This window comes from Coturnix japonica, chromosome 4 (assembly GCF_001577835.2).
Source record: "Coturnix japonica isolate 7356 chromosome 4, Coturnix japonica 2.1, whole genome shotgun sequence".
Lineage (NCBI taxonomy): Eukaryota > Metazoa > Chordata > Aves > Galliformes > Phasianidae > Coturnix > Coturnix japonica.
This window is the reverse complement of record NC_029519.1, coordinates 80,848,696-80,875,269: the sequence shown is the minus strand read 5'-3', so window position 1 is coordinate 80,875,269 and position 26,574 is coordinate 80,848,696. Positions and strand designations below refer to the sequence as shown.

The following is a 26,574-nucleotide window of genomic DNA, read 5'->3' as shown; positions in this document are numbered from 1 at the left end:
ACAGGTAGGAACACAGATTGCAATTAAGGGCAATTGAGGGCAGCTCAATCCACTGCGGAAAATTGTACAAGACCTGAAAGGACACTGCAAGTCCTGCAGAGAAATCATATATATATTTATACTATGTTTTCCCTAGCCAAAAGCCGGTCTACATGGCTATAAGGTCTACATGGCTATAGGCTCTCTGTGAAGATGGGATGACCCTCACAAGTGCAGACACCAACAGCTATAGGGAAAGAAATTTCTTAGCTATGAACTGAAGAGTGTATGTTAAGAGTAATCCTAAGGGCCACGTATTCCAGTTTGTGCTGTTACTGCCAGGCTTCCTTGCAAAAAAATGCCTCTCTGCCAATAAGAGCTGACAATCCTTTATTTTGGCAAGTGACAAGGACATTAAGAAGAGCTGGTGATATAACATTACCTTGGAGTGAACGCACACACAAGCACTCGGATTAAAGTAAGGATAAAAGAAGGTAGGTGGTGTAAAAGAATCAAAGTTCACTCTGTTTAACAGTGAGAAATTAAGTAAGACACTAAAATCAAGTGGACCAAGGAGACAAGGAAGGGGAGAGCAGCCATCTAACTATTTCTATCAGGTCAAACAAACAAAAGTATTTGAAAGCTAGCTGAGAACTAACCTCTAAAAGGACATTAGGAACAATTAAAGAATCCACAAAGTACGGAGAGGATGGGATTCATTAGCAATGTCTTAGAAGCTGTGAGTGGTACAGAGATAAAACAGGAACTGCTGAATGTCAAGCTGCGCCAGACCTCAGCAACTGATAAACAAAATAGGGAGAGATGCTTCAGTTGTGTAAGAAAAGGAAAATATAAAGGGAAGGAGAAGAGGGTATGCTATAAGGATAGGCAGGAGACCAAAATCAATCAGCTACATTCCCACAATTAAATTAGAGCTTTCATTAAGGACAAGGACACCGAACATGGGTGGTGAGGCAAAGTGCATAACGGGAACGAGTTTATAAACAAAGAGAGAACAAAGATGGATACAAAACACAAATGTTTTCCTATGGTCAAAGTCAGTGAAAACAGAGAGAATTCATCCCTGCACTCCAAAAGGAAAGGTAACAAGGCGGTTAGAGCAATCCACAGCCAAGCATGGTGCTACAGAAAATGTTTAGTGTGTTTAGAGGAGGAGGGAGAATCATGATATTCACATCCCCAAGGCCTAAATAGTATGCAAGGTTTTTTGAATGCAATAAGTGAAGAACAAAAACTGGAATATGTCAAGTGATAGAGTTGGCAATGGTGAACACTGCTCTGCCAACCCTATGCTTTCTGTCTATAAAAACACTTAATTGCATAGACCTAGGAAGTGCAGTTCAAATAATGCAAGTCACATAGAACCAGAGAATCATTAATTGTCAGAAAATAGACAGGAAAGAATAACACTGAAGAAGATATAGACGATCTTCGGGACTGGCAATGTTATGCAGTAACAGCAGCAGGATAACATTTTATGATGCTATTAGGGATGGAGAAGAATGTTCGCCATCCAGTCAGGGAGCTCATCAGTTGGAAATAAAGGATGTGAAAGAGCAGAGTATATTAGGCCACATTAAAATGAATAAGGACTATTAACCACTGAAGGCATGAGAATGAACAACACAAGATGCTGCCATAAAAGGACCTAGAAAAGCCCATTAAATACACAGAAGCGTCGCTGCACAAAGAAATGGTGAGACCTGAGCCACATAACATTAAATGAGGCTGACCAAAACTATAAGCACAGGTAGGGCAGAGACCAGACTGATCATAGTGAAGTTTAAGGAACAGGAACTGCACTGTTCTTAAACACCTACAAGTGTTTAAGACACAAGACACAGCTCTGCGTTAAGAAATAGCAAAATAAATAATTCACTGTAAGGTACAGTCCAGCACTCATTATGGGAAGGCCAACAGTCAACATCTGTATCAGTCAACACGTATCTTGTGAGCTGGAAAATAAATGATGTATTTCTTTCTGACACCTGCGATTACCGATGTGATAAAAGAGAAGCCTGAAAACTTAAATCAGCCATTGAACAAATGCCCAGCTTTGTACATAGGACTCTCCTGAGAGCAGTCCTAATCCGAAATACTCCTCATATCTAAAACTCAGGGCTTTGTCAACCTATAAAGCAGAAACCAGATAATACTTATCAATATCATAAGCGACACTGAAAGGAACTAAACCGTAACCCAAGGTCAGGAGGTCAAATGTACTGTTTTCTAAGTAACACCACAGTCTCCAAAGCGTTTAAACACTACCATCTTTACAAGAAGGTGATGGGGACCTTTTACAAGTACTCTTAATAATTTCACAAAATTACAGAACAAAAAACTTCGACAGTATCTGCACAGCTTGATGTCATCTTCCCAAGCGAACCTCACCTCTTTACTCAACATGACAACATGAGTTGTCTGCGTTGGAAGTGACGCCAATGGTGAGTTTGTGCATCAACTGATGCCAATGATGAGTTTGTGTGATAGATATGTCTAAAATATCAAGCAAATCCACACGAAGAGTCCAGCTTTCACTTAGTAATTGGTTTCACTGGTTGAGAAGGATGATTTTGAACCCCTATGATTTGACCGAGTATCTTTAAAAAGGCATTAATCAAACACACAGAGCCTTGTTTGTGATCTCTATTCCAGACCCAGCAATAGCTTTGTCCTTCAAATGGACCCCATATCACCTTGAGCACACTGTGTTGATACCTGAATTAGCCCAGAGCAAGCAGGTGCCCAAGGCTACCCTGAATTATTAGCTGCAGCAGCAGCTGTAGAGCACCTGTGATTGCACTGTGTGATCTACGAGCATTTTCATGATCCACTGAGCTTCATCCACTGCTTGTGCAGCATTAGCATTATCACCACAGACAGCCTGACACCTGAGGCAATGCGTGTGTTAACAGACTGCACTGCATTAAGGGGAAGAACAAGCACCACCCTATTCTGCAGGTACCACCAGTCTTTGGCAGCACAAGGAGAAAGAGGGATGGCCCTCCAGTGGAGCCTCTAAAGAACATGATGTTAAAAAGAGACACTAAGAACGCTTCCTCTGTTTTCTCATTCCAGGCTTGGTTTTGTGGCTATGACTCTTTGTTTGCTTTCCTCAGAATCCACATCCGGACCTTTAAAGTCAAAGACCTCATTAGAGCACAGCTCGGTAAATAAACGAGCATCCCACTTGATTTCACAGCCCATTTTCAGATCCACTGGGCTGAGGTAATAGCAGGCAACACAACCTTTGTGCTCTTAATCAGGAACAGAAGAAGTCTGCTACAGGATTACACCAAGAGCTGCTTCAGCTTGGACAACACATAGCACAGCTGAATTGCCACATTGCTCAATGGAGAGGAAAAGAACATAGCAATAATTCCATGCAGACAAAGAGCCCCTACCTGTATTTTTATTGGCCAGGTGAAGTTGCTGACGTAGACGAAGAAGGTGATGTTTGGATTGTTGCGGAAATCAAACTTCTCATTGGAGAAGCTGTCCTTGTATTCCTTTATATTCGTTCTTGAAACAACAGGAATTTCCTCCCCAGCCTGCGTGCCAGCTGTTTTCAGATGTTAAGAAGTAACAAGAAAAGACGTTTCAGTGCATGTTTTCAAGTGACACATAAAAAGGGCAAAATCACCCAGAATCCTAATGCTCTAAAATTCACTATTCATCTAAACACGACCACGTTAAGCTGCGCTGTGCTATCAAAACCACTGTATGCCAGAATACTGCATCACTAAAAATTAAATTAGCTCTCCTCCGCCGTTCCCAAAACACACTATTAAGATGGAAAAATATAGTTCTTTTTAACATCTTACTCCTGCCCCCAAGGCACAGCATTAAAGAATATTACACAGCAAGTTCAGAGGTTAAAGCAGATGTTTCCAAGATCAAATCTGCATGTGTCAAAAGCTGATAACTGAAGCAAGCTACCAAGCAACTGAGATCACTCCAGTTTTACCTGCAAAGCTCGTTGCCCAAGTAATATTGAGGTTGAAGTTTTTCGATGCGTTGATAAACATATCCAAGTCTCTGTTTTGCTAGAGGAGAAAAAAAAACAACCCAACAAAACACAGATCAACAGAAATACCCACGGTTTTTAAGAGGAGCAATTTTGCTCTACTGTTTCCTAGCAAACCTTCACTGAAAAATAATCTTGGAGTTTGTTATATATATGAAAAACACATCAAGTATCATCGCATTAAGCAAATGACAGCCTGCAAAACTACTTCCATTTTCTGAAAGCAGTACCTTCCTCCCCAAGGAGGACATAATAAAGAACAAAACAAGTCACGTGCATGAAATGAAACAAGAATAGAGATACAAGGTATGGGCTGAGTAACAAGCAAAGCTAGAATTGCTCAGCAGTTGTTTAAACAACTATAACGAATCAACTGTGGCTCGTATGAAATTTTCCCATGAATATTTCAACTCTCATGGCCAAACAAAGCTCTTATGGAACTCTGTGGAACTGGACACACTTGCTGTGCTAGGAGATTGCACCTGAAGGCGCCCAATACTGCAACAGCTCATCATTTCCACAGCTGTGGAAGACCAATATACATCCCATGGACAATATTTGGCAACAGGAAGAGGGCTTTAAACTGGAAGGGAGTCAATTTAGACTAGGTATTAGGAAGAAATTCTTTACTGTGAGGGTGGAACAGGTTGCCCAGAGAGGCTGTGGATGCCCCCTCCATGGATGCATGCAAGGCCAGGTTGGATGGGGCTGTGAGCAGCCTGCTCTAGAAGGAAGTGCCCCTACTTATAGGAGGGGGTTGGAGCCAGGTGATCTTAAAGGTCCCTTCCAATCCCCACTCTATGATCCTATATTTCAGGAAAAAGTAGGAAGTTTACCTCTTCAGGTGTTGCTACAAAGTTGATTGCTGTGTAATAGCGATCATCCTCTTGAGAAAGACTGAAGGTGAACTGATAGTCAATGAGAAGAGTATCTGTAAGGAACACACAGAGCGAGTTATTGCAGGTCTTGGAACAGAACAAACTTCCACATAGTAAAGCATAACATCACTAAAGTGCATGAAAGCTCAACTAGGAGTCACTATGATGTTACGAAGGAGTCCAACCATGTGCAACTTCACACAAAAGGGGCAAACTCTCATTATTGTTTCCCTCTTCATGCCTCCTAGCGACCCTCTGTTGGGTAGACACGAGCCAGGCAACCCTCCAACGTCTACCCACAACTTTGACAAAGCACTAAGAGAGAAATTTCCATGGAAGAATAGAACCTGGTGGAACTGAAACCGAATAACACAGAGTTGTTCTGGTGAGAGTTGTACCTTTCTGACTTTTCTCCCACTTTTTGCCCACTTTACCAGCTTGGTGCTAATTGCACCAGTGTGGTGAGATGCCCTTGCAAAGAGACTGCTGTGAGCTGCTGACATGTCCCCGCATTGCAACACAAATGGAGCTTAAATTCATTAAATACAGCACGTTGGCAGTTTCTGTGTCTCACAAAAATACTGCCTGAGACCGTACCTTCACGTAATTTAAGATGATATCTCTCCATGCCTGCCAATGTGCTGATCGCTAATATTTGCAAATAGAAGCTGGAGAGTTTCCCTTAAGCAATCTGAACCTTGGCAAAGTATCTTGGAGCTGCACAAGAATCCAACTGTTCATTTCAGAGGAAATGTTGGGATTTTGATGCTTTCCTCACTCTAACACGGGATAAAAGAAATGAAAAATAGCGCTTCCCACTGACAAAAAATCTGCAGACCTGCTCTGACGGTGACTTATTAGGTATAAATTTCCAAGTATGGTCCAGAAAACCATGTTTCATCTTAATGTCATGTGATAAACATCCAAAAATTTGCTGTGAAAACCCAATAGGGACATCAAGAAGAGTGCATTGATTTTCTTCAGTGAAAGCTGAGGTTCTAAGAAAGCATTTTCTAGCCTTAGTCTTAATCTCTTGGACTGTAAGCTGATCTGTGGCGGGTGAGTTTTAAACAGGCTATTTTAAATGTCAAACATTTGTTATCTACAAACACAATCCCAACTGTACTCACAGTAACACGTTCCTTTAAGTGGATTTCCCTGATAGCGGTTTTCTACTTCGCACCTAAAGGGAACAAATATTTTGAAGGTTATATTTTTCCATCTCTATTTATTTACACTGAGATGCTAAAAATAAGAAAACGCCACCTGAGAATTAAAATACAAGGCAAAATGATGGAAATTAACTTTGTATTCACTTGGAACACGTTGAACAGCTCTTTGCAATGGATGGACCTGTATTAACTATAGTCAAAACCTGAAGCTCCCATTTGCATTGATGTCCATTTCAGGATCTACACGTTTGCCAATGTAATGCTTTAAAAATAAACCCATCAATGAAATTATTGGAAATGAAATTACTTCCACTAACGTTACACTAAAAGCATTTCTGTTATGTTGCAGAGAAACCTCCAGCAAATTCATTGCTCCAAACCAGCTCCATTAAAATGCCCCAGCGTCCAAGTCTTATTTCAGACATATTTAGATTCCCCCCAGGAGAGAGAGTGAAAATCAACCAATTAGAAAGTGGGATCAAACTAAGGATGAAGCAAAACGGTGTGCTCATTCTGTGAGGTGGGGGCATTATCTTTGCCCCCATCCATTCCGCATGACGTCCCCAATGGAAACGTTAAAATGGAAATCTTCATGCAATCATTTGGTCCCTGCTCTGTCCCCCTGGGGAAGCACGGCTGGCTGCACAGCCAATGGAGTTACTCAACTGTCAGCAGGAAGAGATGAGAGCAGACATCATCAACACAGTCATTAAAGCACGCGGGGGCTCAATGCCAACATGCATACGGCCCTTTGCTTTTAAACAACAAAGTGAAAGGGAACTCACAGTTGACACTCATCTCCTTTGATTCCCTTGGTGGTGCAGAAACACTTCCCCGTGTTGGTGTTGCAGACGGAGGCGTGGCCGTTGCACTTGCAAGCTGGTGGGAAAAGGGTGCAAGGTTGAACAAAGCAAAACACGTTTCATAAGCAATTAAATCCAAACGGCGATGCATCAACAGTTAACAGTGTACATGAAAACTCCTCGGGTGCTCTCTGGTTTCTCAGGGCTGGTTAAAAATAGAACCACGCGACAGAATGGTTCCAGGGACAACATTTTGTATGAAACCACAATCTGAATGCTTCTCTTTAGCCTCCAAAATCTATTTAACTTCCTCTTGTGTTGCTAGATTGGACAAGGGATATCATAACGGGTAGCAAAAAGGCAGCACTTCAAATTATTTGGGGCTCGCTAACACATCTCATTTAAGCTCAAAACCCAAGAGGAAACAGTGATCTCTATTCTTTCCCAGCAAAGCAAAGCTCCCGGTGCTTTCAGGGCTTCTTTCAGAAAGAAACCTGCTGTTGAGAGAATATTATTAAAGGAAGTGCATCTGCAGCGTGAGAACTTTGGTGTCTGTGCTTGAGGACTTTGGGCTGCAAACCCCAATCTACTTATATATGATATATAAGATGGTTGTGTTTCCCTCAGCATATGGCGGATGTGCCTCCAAAGAACCTTCCTAATTCCAATTGAAACACTCCTGCTGACACACTTTGTTTCTATAGAAGTAGGGGAGATAATGTGCAAAAATGAAACAAGACAATTCGTCCCTGAAGTCAACTTCAATTGAAGTCAAAACAATGGATCTAAGAGCTCCTCCCAGACAGTGGGTGCCTCTCAGCTTGTTCTGTTGATGGCCTGGAAGATGAGCTCACCTGGAGCTGTGAGAAGGGGGGAAAAGGACATAAAGAAAAGCTCCCTCATTTGTGCTCTCCGAGCTTGCTGAAATTACATGCTTTAAAGGATGGTGTCAAAGCATTTCGAGGCACGTGCCACAATGTACCAGCGGGTTCTTAGATGAAGTCCTCATCCCGAATATTCTTGCCCACCTAGGACCTTATTTTATGAATCCTTTTGATGCCTCCTTTGTATCGGCATGTAAGGGAAGCTCTATTGTATCACAGATGCCTAATTGTGCTTCTCATCTGTGGATGAGTGGTTTCCTAGCAGCAACATGGAACAAAATAGGAAGATGCACAAAGGACTATTGTGAAAGCAAGTGGATGAGTGAAGATGTGACAAAATCACTGTATTCCTTGAAGCAAACACACTTCTCATTAGTGGCACTGGAAAAAATAATAATTCTTAATACTACCGAGTATGTCTTTTACTTCCTTCTGCTTTGGAATAAATAAGTCAAGTGAAATTTGTTCAGTATTCAACAATAACGCATGTAAAAATAATAAGTTCCAAGCTGTGTGTGGTTTGGATGCAGATGACAACACCTTGAGCATCAATGTTTGGTTCTTCCTCACTCTGCTCAATAGCCACAAAATTATCAAGAAGATTTAGCATTCCAACATCTCTATTTAGAACAATTCACACATTTCCCTACAAGTCCCATTACTGGAGATAATTCAGTAAAGGACTGGAAGATGCATAGAGAAGGGAGACTTTCTCCTGGCTCTTCAAGACATGAAGGCACATGAAGACATGAACAAACTAGTAACAAAACACACTAGAAAACCTGGTTGGACCACAGAACCATGGGGGTTGGAAGGGACCTCTGGAGATCCCTCAGTCCAACCCCCCACTAAAGCAGTTCCCTACAGCAGGTTGCATAGGAAAGCATCCAGGTGGGTTTGGGTATCTCCAAAGAAAGTGACTCCAACACTTCTCTGGGCAGCTTGTGCCAGGGCTCTGCCACCCTCACAGGCAAGAAGTTCTTTCTCATGTTCAGATGGATTTTGTGTGTTCCTGTTGGTGCCCAGCGCTCCTTATCCTGTCACTGGGCATCACTGAAAAGAGCCTGGCCTTATCCACTTGACCCCTGCACTGCTCAGATCCCTCTCAGCCTTCCCTTCTCCATGTGAACAGCCAAGGGCTCTCAGCCTGGCCCCATCAGGAGGTGCTCCAGGCTCCCACCAGCTCTGCAGCCCTCTGCTGGGCTCTCCTAATAGTTCCCAGTCTGCCTGGAACTGGGAAGCCCAGCACTGGGCTCAGTGCTCCAGCTGTGCCTTCCCCAACACAGAGCAGAAAGCCACAACTGCTGCAAATGGCTTTTGGATTATGCAAACCCAACAATGAACCTGACCTGGCTCTCAACGAGGCTCCTTTGACTTTCTTCACAATCCCTAAGCCTCAGACTTATCCAGAAGACGGTCAACAGGATCACATCACCTCCTTCTGCCTTTGGGGTGCTTCAGCATCCTGATGGCAGCCACCGGCTGACCTACCTTCCTATGACAAGTGCTTCTGTCCCTATGCACCTGGGGGGAGCAGGCAGCTCTGTGCCACCAGCAAACACTTGGCAGATGCACGTGGAAGCGCTGCCCGCAGCGGCAATCTGATTGCTGGCACAATAGCACCTTCCCTTCTCTTGCAAATAACTTCCTTATCTACCGCCAGCATATTTTCGAGAGAAACTTTAATCAGAAATTTCAAAAAAAAAAAAAATCCTGAATGCAGAAAAAGCACCTTGCAGCTATTTTTACATTTGATGTACCGCAATTCCTGCCCTTCCTGATTAACACTGCTCTACGTTGGGCACTTCCTAAAAGCAACTGCTGAGCAGTGATTTGCCTGCCGCTTCGTTATTATCTGCCCAGCTCTGCAAACACCGACGCCTGCGATGATACGCAAACAATTCCTTCAGAGGTAACAGCAGTTTGTTAACAATTCTTAAACACAAGTGAGATAGCAGAATTCACCTGCCCTGATGGAATAAAGCAGCAGGAAAAGGCATCTAGTTCTATTCGTTCCCATTCCTCTTTTTCTATTGCTTTTCACTCTGCACAGCCTTACATGTTGAAAGGCAACTACTGGCCCTGCAGCATCTCTCAGCCTCCTGACATCCCATCAGCATTGGAAATAGTCCCACCCATGTTTCACCAGTACTGAGCATTTGACATTTGGGGGATATTTAGGACCCCTGGATTAGACTCTCACACTCAGTGCCTGCTCATGGAGATGGCATTTCAACTCTTTGAAAGAGAAGATAATGGCAGGACAAAGGGGAATGGTTTTATATGGAAGGAGGGAAGATTTAGGTTGGGTGTCAGGGGGAAGTTCTTTACTATGAGAGTGGTGAGGTGCTGGAACAGCTGCCCAGAGAGGCTGTGGATGCCTCGTCCATTCCTGGAGGTGTTCAAGGCCAGGCTGGATGGGGCCCTGGGCAGCCTGGGCTGGTATTAAATGTGGAGGTTGGTGGCCCTGCCTTGTGGCGGGGGAGGATGAAGCTTCATGATCCTTGGGATCCATTCCAACCCCAGCCATTGTATGATTCTATGATTCTATCAACAGCTGTCCCCAGGACAGATGTGACCACAGGATCTCAAATCACAGAATCATAGAATGGCCTGCATTGAAAATGACCACAATGACCATCTAGTTTTTTATATTGATTGTATTAGTTTATGATTTTTTTCTCCCAAATAGAGAAGCACACAGCAGTGCACACCCACGCCCAAGAAGAGTGGGATCAGCACATCACCAATGGGAAAAGGAGAGATGGCAGCTTAAATGAGAGAGAAAGCAGAAGTTTACTCCACTGTCCATCAGCTGATCCTCATAGGAAGCATTCCCCTCTGGAATCCATTTCATGGAGCAAAACTTCCAAGTTGGCAGCAATCATTCTGGCTGCATCAGATACAATAATTTCCTCTCGTTTTACCTCCTCCGACCCACTCAGGTTTTGCTGCCCACCCTCCTGCTTCCCTCGTCCTTTTTTGCCATCACAGCAAACAGCATTAAATCACAGCAAATTAAAAACCTGGGTCCAAAGCACTTGAGAGCAAAGCACTTTTGACATGAGCTACCAGTTTCATCAGATAAGCGAATGAATGCTGCTCCAAAGTCTCTCAACACATTTTCTAATTTCTCTGGATGACTTCAGTCTATCATACATTATCTCGACAAGAAACTATTTTTGGATGATCCTCACATGGAAGAGTCTGAAGTAACTCACTCTTGAGTTTTCACAAGCACAGAAATGCAACAAATACAAAAAGGCACATTCTGATCCAATGATTAAACCTGAATGCAGGACTGTACATATTCCAATGCCAACTCAGCCTCAATTTATTCATTCCTGCACTTCAAATTATCTTCATGCAAAACGAGTTTGAGGATATCAGCGGTATTTAATCTTGCAGATAACGTTCTAAAATAGAAGTGTCAAAGATGCACTTTCTCCTTTGTACCATGAGCACTGTGCTGTCTGTCACAGTTTCACATCATAGAATCATAGAACGGTTTGGGTTGGATGAGACCTTTAAGGTCACCTCATTCCAACCCTCTGCTATAGGCAGGGACTCCCCACACTAGACCAGGTTGCTCACAGCCCCATCCAGTTTGGCCTTGAGGGCCTCCATGCATTCTCCAGCTGCTGACTCCCACCTTCCCCCAAAAGGAAGCTGCTGCTTCCAGCAAACATAATTAGATGGATTTCCAAATGTTTCTTTTTCCCCTGGACTGACTCCATATTTGAAAGGAGCAACTTGAAGCCCTCAGTGTCCCTTCATTAATGACTTCCACTTACTTCTTCCTACAAACCACTCACATTCATTTCACACAACTGCTGATACAACTCTCACCCCAAACAACGCAATTTACTCTCTACTTTTCTTATCACTGTGTCTTATTATAATCACTCCACCTAACTGTACTCCATTAAAGCTCCTTGAAGCAAGAAGCATCTTCCCTTTCATCTCTATCAGAGCTGGACTTTGATTTACAACCGGTGTCCCCACGCTGCAACACTACACAACTTGCAGCACTTCTGAACATCATTGCAGGATTCGAGGACAGAGCTCCAAATCTCACAAGTTTATTTCTCAGTGTTAATGTAGGAAACTGTATGGGTCCTTCAGGAAGGAACTCTTTCCATTTTGTTAACTGGATCTTACACAACTGAAAAATTACTTTGTGCCAAAGAGACCGAAAGCACATTAAAAACTTAAAATGCAATTTTAACAGAGATCACCTAATCCTCAACTGAAACCCAGCCAACCCCTTAGTGAAATATGGCAATCCTTTTATGAAGCAGGCATCCATAATAATAAAAGCACAACACATTAACCCAATGTAATAGAAAGTGGAACTGAGATAAGCAGAAATTTGCCCAAGACATTAGGATTAGCACCGTTCCTTTTCAAAACAAGATTGTCAAACACCAAAGCAACTCATTTTTCAGCGTGGTCATTTGAAATGTACAAAGGAGGGGAAAATCATTTTAATCTTGTGCAGCGTGAGTCAAAGAACTTCATCGAGCCATTTCTGTATCTTTGATTCAAAGAAGCAAGGATGGTGCCTTGCTTGCAGGAAAGAAACGGACTATCAGGATATAATCTCGGTTAAGATAGTAGAGGAATGAGTAAAGAGCAATAAAACACCAAAGCAATCAGCAAAGGAAGAATTCAGGCATCACTTACGCTGGCACGTTCCTCCATTAGTAGGATCACCGTAGTAGCCAGAGATACAGGTTTCACAGTGTTTGCCAGTTGTCAGATTTTCACACTTCTCACAGATGCTTTCATTGATGCACTTACTGTGCCCATTGCACTGGCAGGCTGAAGGAAACAGAAAAGGATGAGTATCTGTGCTCAAATGCAGCACTGCACACAGCAGCCTGGGACTTCTGGAGAGGCTGAATGAAACCACTTCATGCAACTTTCAAAGAGGCTCTCGCAGTCTTGCTAGAGATCCATAAACTCAAAGAGAAGCGTGCACTGAAAGCTTGAAATTTCAAGCAGCAAACAAAAATGAACTCTAAACCACTACGTGAACATTGGACAGATGCAAATGGAAGTAGACAGTGGGAAACGTTTACAAGGATGAGTGGGGAAGTGAGGTTTCGACAGCAATTCAGTAATTTTATTCGATGTATTTAGTGTCAAAAACATTATTGCAGCATCTCCCTAAGCAACACTAATAGCTAAATCAACTGTCAAAGAAAGAATCATCTTTCTTTCTTAAGAAACTTTAAAATGAATATGTAAATGAAAGCTAAAAACTCAGTAAAGGTTTGAAGGAACGGAAAAATCTCATAGAACTACACATGGATTAGGAAAAAAAATTAAATCACAGAATCATTAAGGCTGGAAAAGACCTCTAAGATCAAGCCCAACACCAACCCATCTCCATCATGCCCACTAAAACACCCCCAAACACTGGGCACTGGGACTAGATGATCTTTGAGATCCTTTCCAATCCAGGCCATTTTATGACTTTATGTGTCCAAGTGCCACATCTCCACAGAAAGATTTGCGTCAGGAAGCATATCTCTGCAGCTGTCCTGGAGATAGCTCAATTCTTCCCATCTCCATGTGTGTTCCTTACTGTGTCTTCCAAGCTCTCTTTCTCCTCTTAACAGGTATGAAGCTGCTCACCCTGCACTTAACTCAGTTACGCTTCACCCACTTACCTGGACACTGGATAAAGGACCAGTTAGAACTGTGCTCTGCAGGACACATGCTGACATTAAGGACAGGCTCCAAGCTTTGTTTTCCTGTTGCAGATGGGGTTGGAAACTTGACCGCACCTCGGTAGGCGCCCTCAATACATTTCCCCTTGCCGGTATTGCTGGGATCTGTGCACCACCCACAGCCAGGCTGCTCCAGGCAGTGAGAGCACGTGCAGTAGCCTGAGCAGTTTTCAGCTATTAAAATAAAATGAAATAAAATCAAATTGTGACATAAGTCACCATCTCAAAACACAGGTGATGATTTAGGAGAGACTTTTTGTGACTTAGAGTAATTTTCTCCCAAAAGTCTGTAAATATTTATTCTGATATTCAGAGCAAGAGGCATCAATTCTCATTCCTATCAGCATATTTGTTCTAGAATCTTAATTAACAAAGGTTGAACCAAGCAGTGAATTAGGAAACAATGGAACATAAGTTAGGAAACAACCCACATAAGGCCTATCTAACCATTCAATAGCACACACTGAAAGCAGAGCTGAGGGCTCCCAGCTACAGACCATCTCTGCCTGATCCTCAAGTTACAGATGAGTCATCCCAAAGCAAAAGAAACAAACAAAAAATAGAAAATAATTTATTTTAAATACAAAATTTCTCCTGTGGGATATGAATAGGAAATAAATCCGAGCATACGTGTAAACCGTAATTCGGATTTTATGATTCCACATGGAAGACACAGAAGAGATGCAAACAGAAGTTAATCAGGTGAAATTATCTATGAGTTTTAATTGGAAGGGTAGGAATTCAAATAATGAAGCATTTCTTCTGAAAAAGAAATTTGAGATTTCATCATTTGAAAGCCCAAACTATCTACCATTGAGTTTATCTGGTTAATAATCAGGTCCCAGTTCTCTTCAACTCTTTACAAGACACAAAGGATTCTGTAAGACTGAGCTGCACACTCCAAGCTCCCAGGACTCTGTTTTCTGAAGGCAACCATGGAGAGAATGATACAGGATAACCAACGAGCAGAGATCACTGAACTCTGTTAGCCAACACCAGACCTCTCTCCCACCCATCTGGAAGCAAAAGCAAGGACTCACGTGGACAGCTGCTCATGGTGTACCACTCCATGCACTGCCCGTAGGGAAAGGAGGCCACGTAGGCGTTGGAGTCCACGCACTGCTTCATGTTGCTGCACCACATGCACTCGGAGCTGCCACTCGTGCACTCACCGCACATGGTGCGCAGGGCACAGGGTGTGCGGCACTGCTTGGCGCTGTGGTTGGCTGTGGGAAGAGGCAAAGGTCAGCTCTGGGACATAAACCCACAGGTATCAACCCCCCAGGGTAGGTTATTAAGACTGGAAAATAGTTCAGCATCATGAACGTGAAATATGTCTTAGTGTAATGGTGGTAGAGCTCAGTGCGACAATATGCAAAAGCCTTATGTTGAGCCTTGGGAGGTTCAGGTTGGATATTAGGAAAAATTTCTTCTCTGAAAGAATGGTGAGGTATTGGAACAGGTGGCCCAGGGAGGTGGTAGAGTCACTGTCCCTTCAGGTGTTCAAAGGTAAAGGTGGCACTGAGGGATATGGCTTAGTGGGCGCGGAGGGGATGCTTTAATGGTTGGACATGATTGTAGGGGTCTTTTCCAACCTAAATGATTCCACAAGTCCATGAGATATTTAATACCTTAGTAAATGAGAAATGTGGTAGAATTACAGAGTACCCTGAGTATCTGTAAGGATCAATGAGTCCAACTCCTGGCTCCACACAGCACCACCAAGAAATCAGACTGTAAGGACTGTAAAACCATTTCTCTTATGAATGCTTATCTGTGCCAATGATTACAAAAGTGGTCAGAAAACAATTTAAAGATCGCATTTATAACAATGCTTAACAGGTTTGTTGATGTGCTCCTTACCTATTTTCCCAGTCAAAGTGTTGGGAATCAGAAGCATCTAAGCTGAAAAAGACTGACAGGGATGGGGACTCCACCACTTCCCTGCAGCCCTTGCCAGTGCTAGACAGGGAAGAAACCCCTATGATTAACTAAGCACACTGGGATGTGTTTTAAGTTATTTGATTGGTTCCACACATAAAACTTAGTACTGAAAGCAGAACTAAGTCAGGAACTGCTGGTGTGAGCCAAAGCTTTATCATCAGCTTTAAGTGACTGCTCTCCGACCATAAAAACAAGTGAAAGCTTCGTTAAAAGAGCAAACTCTGAGTTAGGATTCCACATCCATGATCTGCACCCTGCACTTCCGCGATGCTCAGCTTGAAACGGCGCAGCTCACTTATGAATATTATGTAATAAGCCAACTTTCCTAACATTTAAAAGGCACTAATTGGTATTCAGAAATAATCAGCTATAATAACCGAGCAGAGTTCGCAGACCAAACCATTTTAAAGTAAGATACACAGTTCCAACAAAGCCAGAAGACTTTTCCCAACAGCAAACAGCTTCTTTTTCAAAGTCCTCCTATCTCCAAAGTGTCTCTCCCAATTAATTTCAAACTTTGATAAAAATCCTCCTCTGGCAATGGAGCCAGGGAGGGGAGGGGAGGGAGTTCAATTGGAAAGTGGCTCTTATTTATTTATTTTTAAACAGTAGATTGCTCCATACTGTAATTAACCTAAATGTCACAATCAGGTATGCAATTGAGAGAAAAATAATTAAACTCTAATGTACTTTAAGGATTTTACAGTTAGCAACGTAAGCATAGAGTTATTTATAACATCTGATCCCTGTGTGGAACCTACACAAGACACCTTTTCAGAATCACTTTTCTTTGGCTAAATCATGACGTAAATGGGATAAAAAATTGGATCTTTTTTACTCTCACAGACATACATCTACATACCAACCTGCTCTCTAAGAAGGGGGAGAAGGCTGCAAGATGGCCTGCATTTTAGTGTCTGATGGGGAGCCACATGAAAGAAGGGGACCAACTCTTTAAGCAATACTTATGGTGACAGAATAAAGGGAAATGGTTTCAGACTTAAAGAGGGTATTTTTAGGTTGGAAATGAGGGAAAAGTCTTTTACAATAAGGGTGGTGAGCAATGGAACAGGTTGCCCAGAGAGGTGGTGGATGCCCCATCACTGGAGACACTCAAGGACAGGCCGGACAGGGCTTTGAGCACCTACCTAGCTGTGCAAGTCCCTGTCCATTGCAGGGGAGTTGAACAAGATGATTCTTAAAGGTCCCTTCCAACTCTAAGGGTTCTGTGATTCTAAGGGCCATATGCTCAGAGCCAACATTACCTGCCCTTTCACAGACACTGCCATTGACTTCGTTGATGCACGTTGCTGCCTTCAGTCCCTGGTTGGTAGGCTCAGCTAGATAACCACAAAATCCAGCATCGCTGGGTTCTTCGGGGAGCCACTGGAGCAGGGTGTTGGTGAAGGGTGACATGTCCTCCCAGCACCAGTACGACACGTTGATCTTCCTCAGGCCAACCCACGGAGTCAATGCTTTGGACTAGAAATATAGAGGGTTATATAGTTATTGCACAGCTTCACTTGTTTTTGGTATTAAAACAAACATAACCTTTGACAAATCCGGTGTTGCAAAAACGCATGGGTGTTTCTCAGTGCCATCTGAATTAAATGTGACAGAGGTAGAGAAATTATTCTGGAAACAGCAGTTAGTATTTTTATCTTTACGTTTCTATTTATCTGCATCAGGAGGAGCACAAGCCAAACACTCACACCAGCTCTCTATGAAATTAGCTGCAGGTTCCCTATACAACTTAAATGATAAAGTGTACCTGCTTGGCAGCTTTCCTTTAGCTGCAGCTGTCCCTTCAGCAAAACCACTTCCTGCATTATGACCACTTAACACCGACTAAAAGGGCTAATATTTCCATTCCTAGGGCTCACATTTTAAGGGATACCACAGCAGGAAATGGTATGTACAAGGAAGATGTTTTTCCTCCAGTGTAAAGGAGCAAGTGCTGCTAGGGAAGGGTTGCTAACTCACCTTTAGGCATTCACATGACACTTAACCACTCTTGGAGCTGTTTTGTAGTGTCCCAGGACTCGGCTTCCTCTCTTCACATAAGAGTTAACACGCAGCCTCGAGTGAATTGACCCTTAACTTACACCGGGTCAGCCGAATCCCCTCTAAATACCCTACACTTGTTGAAAAGTCACTTGAAAAATCACAAAGGGAATCAAAGCAGGAAACTCTCGTTTCAACAGGGCAATATTTCTCTTCAGCACTGAAGTATGCTCCTCTCTGAGAAGTGCCAATCCTTCTGCCTCCAGTCTCGTTTTTCCTACAAAAACCCATTTCTGATTACCAGCCCTGAGACCCAGCACGCTGATGCTATCAGACCAAGCTTTCGGAGCCCCAGAGCACCACTCTTTGCTATGGTTCAAGCACCCCTCACACAACGTGCCCCCAATACCTCTGCACTTCTGCAAGTGGCTGGAAAACAACAATATTTCTTTTCCTGCTGCGTGAGGATGGATGAATTCCAACCCGTTTCTGACTGGCTCAGACAGCAAAGCACCTGCCACTAAATCAAACGTAAATAACTCCCAATAAGCCAAGCAGGTCTGCAGAGTTAAGAAGCTGACATTTGAAACAGTGCTTTCCTGAGCAGAATAAATAGCTCTAAATGCTTTATTTTAAACACCTCCGGCGCCCCCAAAGGGACCTTTATTTATAAAACACTGTGTAGATGTCACAAGAGAACCACTCGCACTCCTCTCGCAGCCATGTATCCCACAAGGGAAATGCGTGTGTGATTTCATTACAGAAAGCCATACCTTTGAGGCACCATGTATGTTTGTATTTATCTTCCCCATTTACATTCTCTAACAATTTCACTTCAAAAACACCCATAGGGTATGTTGAATTTCAAAAGGAAAAATCAGTCCTTCTCAGTTAAGAGGCATGTCTGCTCCACACTGAGCACACGGTGCCTCAGCAAGGACTCCTCCACAGCCAGAGCTTAATTACTCAGAGGACATGAAAGAGAAACGCTCACCGAAGACTGCATCTTCTGCAGCTCCTTCAGAACAAATTCCACCTTTTTCTGGGTGGTGAGAGAAGCCAGCGAAGCTCCAATGGACCTGCAGGACAGCTTGGCGTGATCATAATTCTCCTTTGCATTTGTAATTTTCAGGCAAGAGTTGCTGACCAAATGCCAGTTTGTTCCACAGATATTTTCTGTGGGGTGGGAGGGGAAAGAAAAGAGTAAAACCAGAGGTGGGAGTGACTTTCACAGTGTTCTGAATAGTGAGAGCTCTTCCACCAAAATGAACCCTACAGCATCATCCAACCCAGCACGGCCCACTGGCACACTCAGAAGTACCTACATTCAAATAACACACAGAAGGAAGCTGTGTAGGGGCTCTGAAGGCAATGTCTTCTCTGAACATCTAACAGTGAAATTTCAAGGGAACAGTGGGGAAGAACTTCTTAGGTTTTGTAGGAATTATTGCCCCAACTCTTAACTAACATGTTCTAGTGAGGCATTGGCACAGGTTGCCCAGAGAGGTGGCGGTGCCTCATCCCTGACACCCATGGTCAGGCAGGGACAGGGTCCGTTTGAAGGGGGCACTGACAGAGCTGTGGGTTGTCCCTGTTCATTGTTTTATAAACTGAGACATGGCAGGGTTAGGTTGGATCTATAGGAGGAGTTTTTCACCCAGAGGGTGGTGTATGCCGCTGGAACAGGTTGCCCAAGGATGGCCTGATGGAAATGCCCCATCCCTGCAGGCATTCAAGGCACAGGCTGGATTGCTTGGGGCAGCCTGGGCTTTGCATGTGTTGGTGACCCTGGCACATAGCAGAGGGGTTGGAACTGCGATGATCATACATGGGCCCTTTTCAACCCAGGGCCATTCTATGGTTCTACTGATTCTGTTGATATTTTATTAACTGTGTAAGTCAATCTCTGAAGATGCTTCACATCTCTCCCAGTTACTGGGGAAAACAAAACTCCTTTCTGTGGAGGAGACTAACAAAGAACTGCTATGAGCTCCCACTGGAAACCTGGTAATAAGAGAATTTTCCTTATACACTTAGGTGTTATTTGCCTAATATGTCCAGTATGTGACATTCTGCTTTTGCACGATTCTAGTTTCCAAAATCAAATGGCATGCATTATTAAACCTAATGCCTCACCGAAGCCTATTATATCAACAGTGCTGCTTTCATCAAATGAAAAGAGGGAGAGATGAAATGCAGGCTAATAATTATACAAATGATTACACCGCTCTTCAGACAATTGGGACTGAAAAATGTTCCATCAGACTTTCTAAATTTACTTGAAATAGAGTTTCATGCCAAAATTGGGTTGATTAAAGAACACTATTCCTATGTAGCAGGAAACTATCACCCAGTTGGGAGTTTTGTTTTAAATACAAACAAAAGAAACAAGAGAAAAAGAAAAGCAACCAAAAAAGATGAACACTGCAACCAATGCTTCTGGATTGGGTGAATGTGGAGCTTCTTACACAAACTCAAGCAATACTGACCTGGTAATGCGATGCACTCCTGATTCCTTGGCTCCCACTGACAGTTCTGATCCATGGCACAGCTTTTACAGCTTGTCCTTTTGTTACAGTAATAAGCAGGGTTATCTTTAGGACAATTCTCATAAGCTGTAATGGGAACCTAAAAGAAATGGCACCAATGAGGCGTCCCATCCAAATAACATCAGTTTGTAATGCTCATAAAGTCTAGCATGCTCAACTTCACATTTCAGATCAACAAGACAATCTTTATGTTCCAACATGGAAACACTGCAGTGTGCATGCAGGATATTCCCCCAGACTAGCACTTTAATCCTTAAAGCTCTTCCCTCTAGGGGTAGGGCTGAGTTTTTTAAGGGAAGGCTCTAACAGCAAACCCAAATGGCTTTGAGCCTTACTGAAAAACCATGTCACCCTGACAGTAAAAGCTCCATCCCTTCTCCTCTGCCCTTAGGCTTTGATAGGATAAGGGGGAATGGTTTTAAACTGAGACAGGGGAGGTTTAGGTTGGATCTTAGGGGGAAGTTTTTCACCCAGAGGGTGGTGACACACTGGAACAGGTTGCCCAAGGAGGCTGTGGATGCCCCATCCCTGCAGGCATTCAAGGCCAGGCTGGATGTGGCTCTGGGCAGCCTACGATTGCTGGGTTGAAAAGGATCACAATGATCATCCGGTTCCAACCCCTGCTGCTGTGCAGGGTCGCCAACCAGCAGCCCAGGCTGCCCAGAGCCACATCCAGCCTGGGCCTTGAATGCCTGCAAGGCATGGGGCATCCACAGCCTCCTTGGGCAACCTGTTCCAGTGTGTCACCACCCTCTGGGTGAAAAACTTCCCTCAGATTCAGACTAAACTCCCGCTGTCTCAGTTTAAACTCATTCCCCCTTATCCTATCAAAGCCTAAGGGCAGAGGAGAAGGGATGGAGCTTTTACTGTCAGGGTGACATGGTTTTTCAGTAAGGCTCAAAGCCATTTTGTTTTGCTGTTAGAGCTTCCCTTAAAAAGCTCAGCCCTACCCCTAGAGGGAAGAGCTATAAGGATTAAAGTGCTAGTCTGGGGGAATATCCTCAGACACCTGCAGTGTTTTCCATGTTTGGAACATAAAGATTGTCTTGTTGATCTGAAATGTGAAGTTGAGCATGCTAGACTTTATGAGCATTACAAACTGATGTTATTTGGATGGGACGCCTCATTGGTGCCATTTCTTTTAGGTTCCATTACAGCTTATGAGAATTGTCCTAAAGATAACCCTGCTTATTACTGTAACAAAAGGACAAGCTGTAAAAAGCTGTGCCATGGATCAGAACTGTCAGTGGGAGCCAGGAATCAAGAGATGCATTGCTTTACCAGGTCAGTATTGCTTGAGTTTGTGTAAGAAGCGTTCCACATATCAACCTAATCCAAAAGCATTGGTTGCAAGTATCATCTTTTTTGGTTGCTTTTTCTTTTTCTCTTGTTTCTTTTGTTTGTATTTAAAACAAAACTCCCAACTGGGTGATAGTTTTCCTGCTACATAGGAATAGTGTTCTTTAATCAACCCAATTTTGGCATGAAACTTCTATTTCAAGTAATTTAGAAAGTCTGATGGAACATTTTCAAGTCCCAATTGTCTGAAGACGGTGTAAATCATTTGTATAATTATTAGCCTGCATTTCATCTCTCCTCTTTCCATTTGATGAAAGCAGCACGTTTGAATATATAGGCTTCGGTGAAGGCATTAGGTTTAATAATGCATGCATTTGATTTTGGAAACTAGAATCGTGCAAAAGCAGAAATGTCACATACTGGACATATTAGGCAAATAACACCTAAGTGTATAAGGAAAATTCTCTTATTACCAGGTTTCCAGTGGGCGCTCATAGCAGTTCTTTGTTAGTCCTCTCCACAGAAACGGAAGTTTTGGTTTTCCCCAGTAACTGGGAGAGATGTGAAGCATCTTCAGAGATTGACTTACACAGTTAATAAAATATCACAGAATCATAGAATCATAGAATGGCCTGGGTTGAAAAGGCCCATGATGCTCATCCAGTTCCAACCCCCTGCTATGTGCAGGGTCACAACCATGCACCCAGGCTGCCAGAGCCAACAAATCCAGCCTGGCCTTGAATGCCTGCAGGGATGGGGCATCCACAGCCTCCTTGGGCAACCTGTTCCAGCGCATCACCACCCTCTGGGTGAAAAACTCCTCCTAAGATCCAACCTAAACCTGCCCTGTCTCAGTTTTAAAACAATGAACAGAGGAAACCCTACAGCTCTGTCAGTGCCCCCTCACCGGACCCATGTACCTGCCTGACCATGGGTGTCTCAAGGGATGAGGCACCGCCACCTCTCTGGGCAACCTGTGGCCAATGCCTCACTAGAACATGTTAGTTTAAGAGTTGGGGGCAATAATTCCTACAAAACCTAAGGAGTTCTTCCCAACTGTCCCTTTGATACAATTTCAACTGTTAGATGTTCAGAGAAGACATTGCCTTCAGAGCCCCTACAACAGCTTCCTTCTTCGTGTGGTTATTTGAATGTAGGTAACTAGTCTGAGTGTGCCCAAGTGGTGTTCGTGCTGGTTGGATGAGGCCTGTAGGGTTCATTTTGGTGGAAAGAAGCTCTCATCTATTCAGAACACTGTGAAAGTCACTCCCACCTCTGGTTTTAACTCTTTTATCTTTCCCCTCCCACCCACAGAAAAATATCTGTGGAACACACTGGCCATTTGTCAGCAACTCTGATATCGGCTGAAAATTAGCAAATGGCAAAGGAAGAATATGTATTCAGCGCAAGCTTGTCCTGCAATGGTCCAATTGGAGGTTCGCTGGCTTTCTCTACCAACCAGAAAAAGGTGGAATTTTGTTCTGGAAGGAGGCTGCAAGAAGATGCATGTCCTTCGGTGAGCGTTTCTCTTTTCATGTCCTCTGAGTCAATTAAGCCTCTGGCTGTGGAGGAGTCCTTTGCTGAGGCACCGTGTGCATCCAAGTGTTGCGAAGGAGACTTATGCCTTCAACTGAGAAGGAACCTTGAAAAATTTTTTTCCCTTTTTTTGAAAATTCAACATACCCGCCTAATGGGTGTTTTTGAAGTGAAAATTTTAGAAATGTTTAAATGGGGAAGATAATAATTAACAACCATACACGGTGCCTCAAAGGTATGGCTTTCTGTAATCGAAATCACACACGCATTTCCCGTTTGTGTGGATACCTGGCTGCGAGAGGAGTGCCGAGTGGTTATCTCTTTGTACATCATACACAGTGGTTTTAATAAATAAAGGTCCCTTTGGGGCGCCGGAAGGTGTTATTAAAATAAAGTCGATTTAGAGCTATTTATTCTGCTCAGGAAAGCAACTGTTTTCAAATGTCAGCTTCTTAACTTGCAGACCTGCTTGCGCTTTTTATTGGGAGTTATTTACAGTTTGAATTTAGTGGGCAGGTGCTTTGCCTGTCTGTAGCCCAGTCAGAGCGGTTGTGAATCATCATCCTCAGCGCAGCAGGAAAAGAAATTGTTTGTTTTCGCAGCCACTTTCATGAAGTGCAGAGGTATTGGGGGCACGTTTGTGTGAGGGGTGGCTTGAACCATACAAAGAGTGGTGCTCTGGGGCTCCGAAAGCTTGGTCTGATAGCCCTCACCTCAGACGGTGTCTGGGTCTCAGGGCTGGTAATCAGAAATGGGGTTTTTTGTTAGGAAAAAACGAGACTGGAGGCCAGGAGGATTGGCAACTTTCATTAGGAGGAGCAACTTCATGCTGAAAGAGAAATATTGCCTGTTGAAACGAGAGTTCCTAGCTTTGATTCGTCCTTTGGTGAATTTTCAAGTGACTTTTCAACAAGCGTAGGTTTTAGAGGGGATTCGGCCTGACCCGGTGTAAGTTAAGGGTCAATTCACTCGAGGCTGCGTGGTTTAACCTCTTATGTGAAGAGAGGATAGCCGAGTCCTGGGACACTACAAAAACAGCTCCAAGAGTGGTTAAGTTGTCATGTGAACTGCCTAAATGGTGAGTTAGCACACCCTTCCTAGCAGCACTTGCTCCCTTTACACAGGAGAAAAACATCTTCGTGTACATATCATTTCCTGCTGTGGTATCCCTTAAGAAATGTGAGCCCTAGGAATGGAAAATATTAAGCCTTTAGTTCGGTGTTTAAGGTGGTCCATAAGGCAGGAAGTGGTTTTGCTGAAGGACAGCTGCAGCTAAAGGAAAGCTGCAAAGCAGGTACAACTTACCATTTAAGTTGTGTAAGGGGACCTCATGCTAATTTCATAGAGAGCTGGTGGTGAGTGGGTTTGGCTTTGTGCTCTCTCCTGAATGCAGATACAATAGAACACGTAAAGATAAAAATACTAACTGCTGTTTCCAGAATAATTTCTCTACCTCTGTCACATTTAATTCCAAGATGGCACTGATGAAACACCCTGCGTTTTTTTGCATCCAAACCTGCGATTTGTTCAAAGGTATGTTTGGTTTTAAATACCAAAAACAAGTGAAGCTGTGCAATAACTATAATACGCCTCTATATTTCTAGTCCAAAGAATTGGACTCCGTGGGTTGGCCTGAAGGAAGATCAAACGTGTCGTAACTGGTGCTGGGAGGACATGTTCACCCTTCCACCAACACCCTGCTTCCAGTGGGCTCCCCGAAGAACCCCAGCGATGGCTGGATTTTGTGTGTTATCTTAGCTGAGCCTTCCAGCCAGGGACTGAAGGCAGCAACGTGGCATTCCAACGAAGTCATTGGCAAGTGTTCTGTGAAAGTGGCAAGGTAATGTTTTGTGCTATCGAGCATATTGGCCCTTAGAATCACAGAACCTTAGAGTTTGGAAGGGAGCCTTTAACGAATCATTCTTGTTCAACTCCGCGCTGCAAATGGACAGGACTTGCACAGGCTAGGGTAGGTGCTCAAGCCCTGTCCGGCCTGTCCTTGAGTGTCTCCAGTGAGCGCACTCCAACCACCTCTCTGGGCACCTGTTTCCATTGCTCACCACCCTTATTGTAACAAGACTTTTCCCTCATTTCCAATCCTAACAAATTACCCTCCTTTAAGTCTCGAAACCATTTCCCTTTATTCTGTCGCACACATACAGTATCTTGCTTCAAGAGTGGTCCCCCTTTCTTCATGTGGCTCCCCATGCACATCACTAAAATGCAGCCACCTTGCAGCCGGGCCTCTCCCCTTCTTAGGAGCGGTTGTATAGAATTGTATGTCTGTGAGAGTAAAAAAGATCCAATTTTTTATCACCATTTACGTTCATGATTAGCCAAAGAAACGTGATTCTGAAAGCGTGTCTTGTGTAGTTCCACCACAGGGATCAGATGTTATAAATAACTTCTATGCTTACGTTGCTAACTGTAAAATCCCTTAAAGTACATTAGAGTTTAATTTATTTTTCTCTCAATTGCATACCCTGATTGTGACATTTGGTTAATTACAGTATGGAGCAATTACTGTTTTAAAATAATAAATAAGCCCGCCACTTTCCAATTGAACTCTCTCCCTCGCCCTCCCAGGCTCCATTGCCAGAGGAGGAAATTTTTATCAAAGTTTGAAAATTAAATTGGGAGAGACACTATTGGAGATAGGAGGACTTTGAAAAAGAAGCTGTTTGCTGTTGGGAAAGTTCTTCTTGGCTTTGTTTGGAAACTGTGTAATCTTACTCTTAAAAATGGTTTGGTCTGCGAACATCTGCTCGTTTTTTGTTTGTTATTATAGTCGGATTATTTCTGAAATACCAATTAGTGCTCTTTTAAATGTTAGGAAAGTTGGCTTATTACATAATATTCCATAAGTGAGCTGCACGTTTCAAGCTGATGCAGTCGCGGAAGTGCAGGGTGCAGATCATGGATGTGGAATCCTAACTCAGAGTTTGCTCTTTTAAACGAAGCTTTCACTTGTTTTTTATGGTCGGAGAGCAGTCCAACTTTAAAGCATGATGATAAAGCTTTGGCTCACACCAGCAGTTCCTGACTTAGTTCTGCTTTTCAGTTATAAGTTTTAAATGTGTGAACCAATAAATATACTTTAATAACACATCCCAGTGTGCTTACTTAATCATAGGGGTTTTCTTCCTGTTTTACGCAACTGGCATAGGGCTGCAGGGAAGTGGCGAGCCATCCTGTCAGTCTTTTTCCAGCTTAGATGCTTCTGAAATTCCCAACATCTTTGATTGGGAAGATAGGAAGTGAGCAACATCAACAAACCTGTTAACGCATTGGGTTATAAAATATCAATCTTTAAATTGGTTTTTCTGACCATCTTTTTGTAATCATTGGCCAGATATAGCATTCATAGTAGAGAAATGGTTTTTTTAGCAGTCCTTACAGTCCTGATTTTGGGTGGTGCTGTGTGGAGCCAGGAATCATCGTTGACTCAATTGATCCTTAACAGATACTCAGGGTATTCTGTATTCTACCACACATTTCTCACTTTACTAAGGTTTTAAATATCTCATGGACTGTGGAATCATTTAGGTTGGACAAAGACCCCTACAATCATGTCCAACCATTAAAGCATCCCCTCCGCGCCCACCAAGCCATATCCCTCAGTGCCACCTTTACCCTTTCTTGAACCACCTGCAGGGAACAGTGGATCTCTAACCACCTTCCCTGGGCGCACCTGTTTGCCAATCCTCACATTCTTTCAGAGAGACATTTTTCCTAATATC

General features: G+C 43.3%; 1 protein-coding gene across 1 annotated transcript in view; it reads right to left on the bottom strand.

The window, feature by feature from the left end:
- Nucleotides 1–26,574, bottom strand: part of ATRN (attractin) — an 87,617-nt gene that overhangs the window by 2,272 nt on the left and 58,771 nt on the right. The window contains exons 14-24 of the mRNA XM_015862984.2: nucleotides 19,940–20,078; nucleotides 18,445–18,626; nucleotides 16,712–16,928; nucleotides 14,543–14,728; nucleotides 13,443–13,676; nucleotides 12,451–12,588; nucleotides 6,863–6,956; nucleotides 6,036–6,088; nucleotides 4,864–4,958; nucleotides 3,968–4,046; nucleotides 3,405–3,562 (exon numbers count right to left, since the gene is read on the bottom strand). Of these exons, the coding sequence (XP_015718470.1) occupies nucleotides 3,405–3,562; nucleotides 3,968–4,046; nucleotides 4,864–4,958; nucleotides 6,036–6,088; nucleotides 6,863–6,956; nucleotides 12,451–12,588; nucleotides 13,443–13,676; nucleotides 14,543–14,728; nucleotides 16,712–16,928; nucleotides 18,445–18,626; nucleotides 19,940–20,078 (1,575 nt within the window). The remainder of the gene's footprint in view (nucleotides 1–3,404; nucleotides 3,563–3,967; nucleotides 4,047–4,863; nucleotides 4,959–6,035; nucleotides 6,089–6,862; nucleotides 6,957–12,450; nucleotides 12,589–13,442; nucleotides 13,677–14,542; nucleotides 14,729–16,711; nucleotides 16,929–18,444; nucleotides 18,627–19,939; nucleotides 20,079–26,574) is intronic.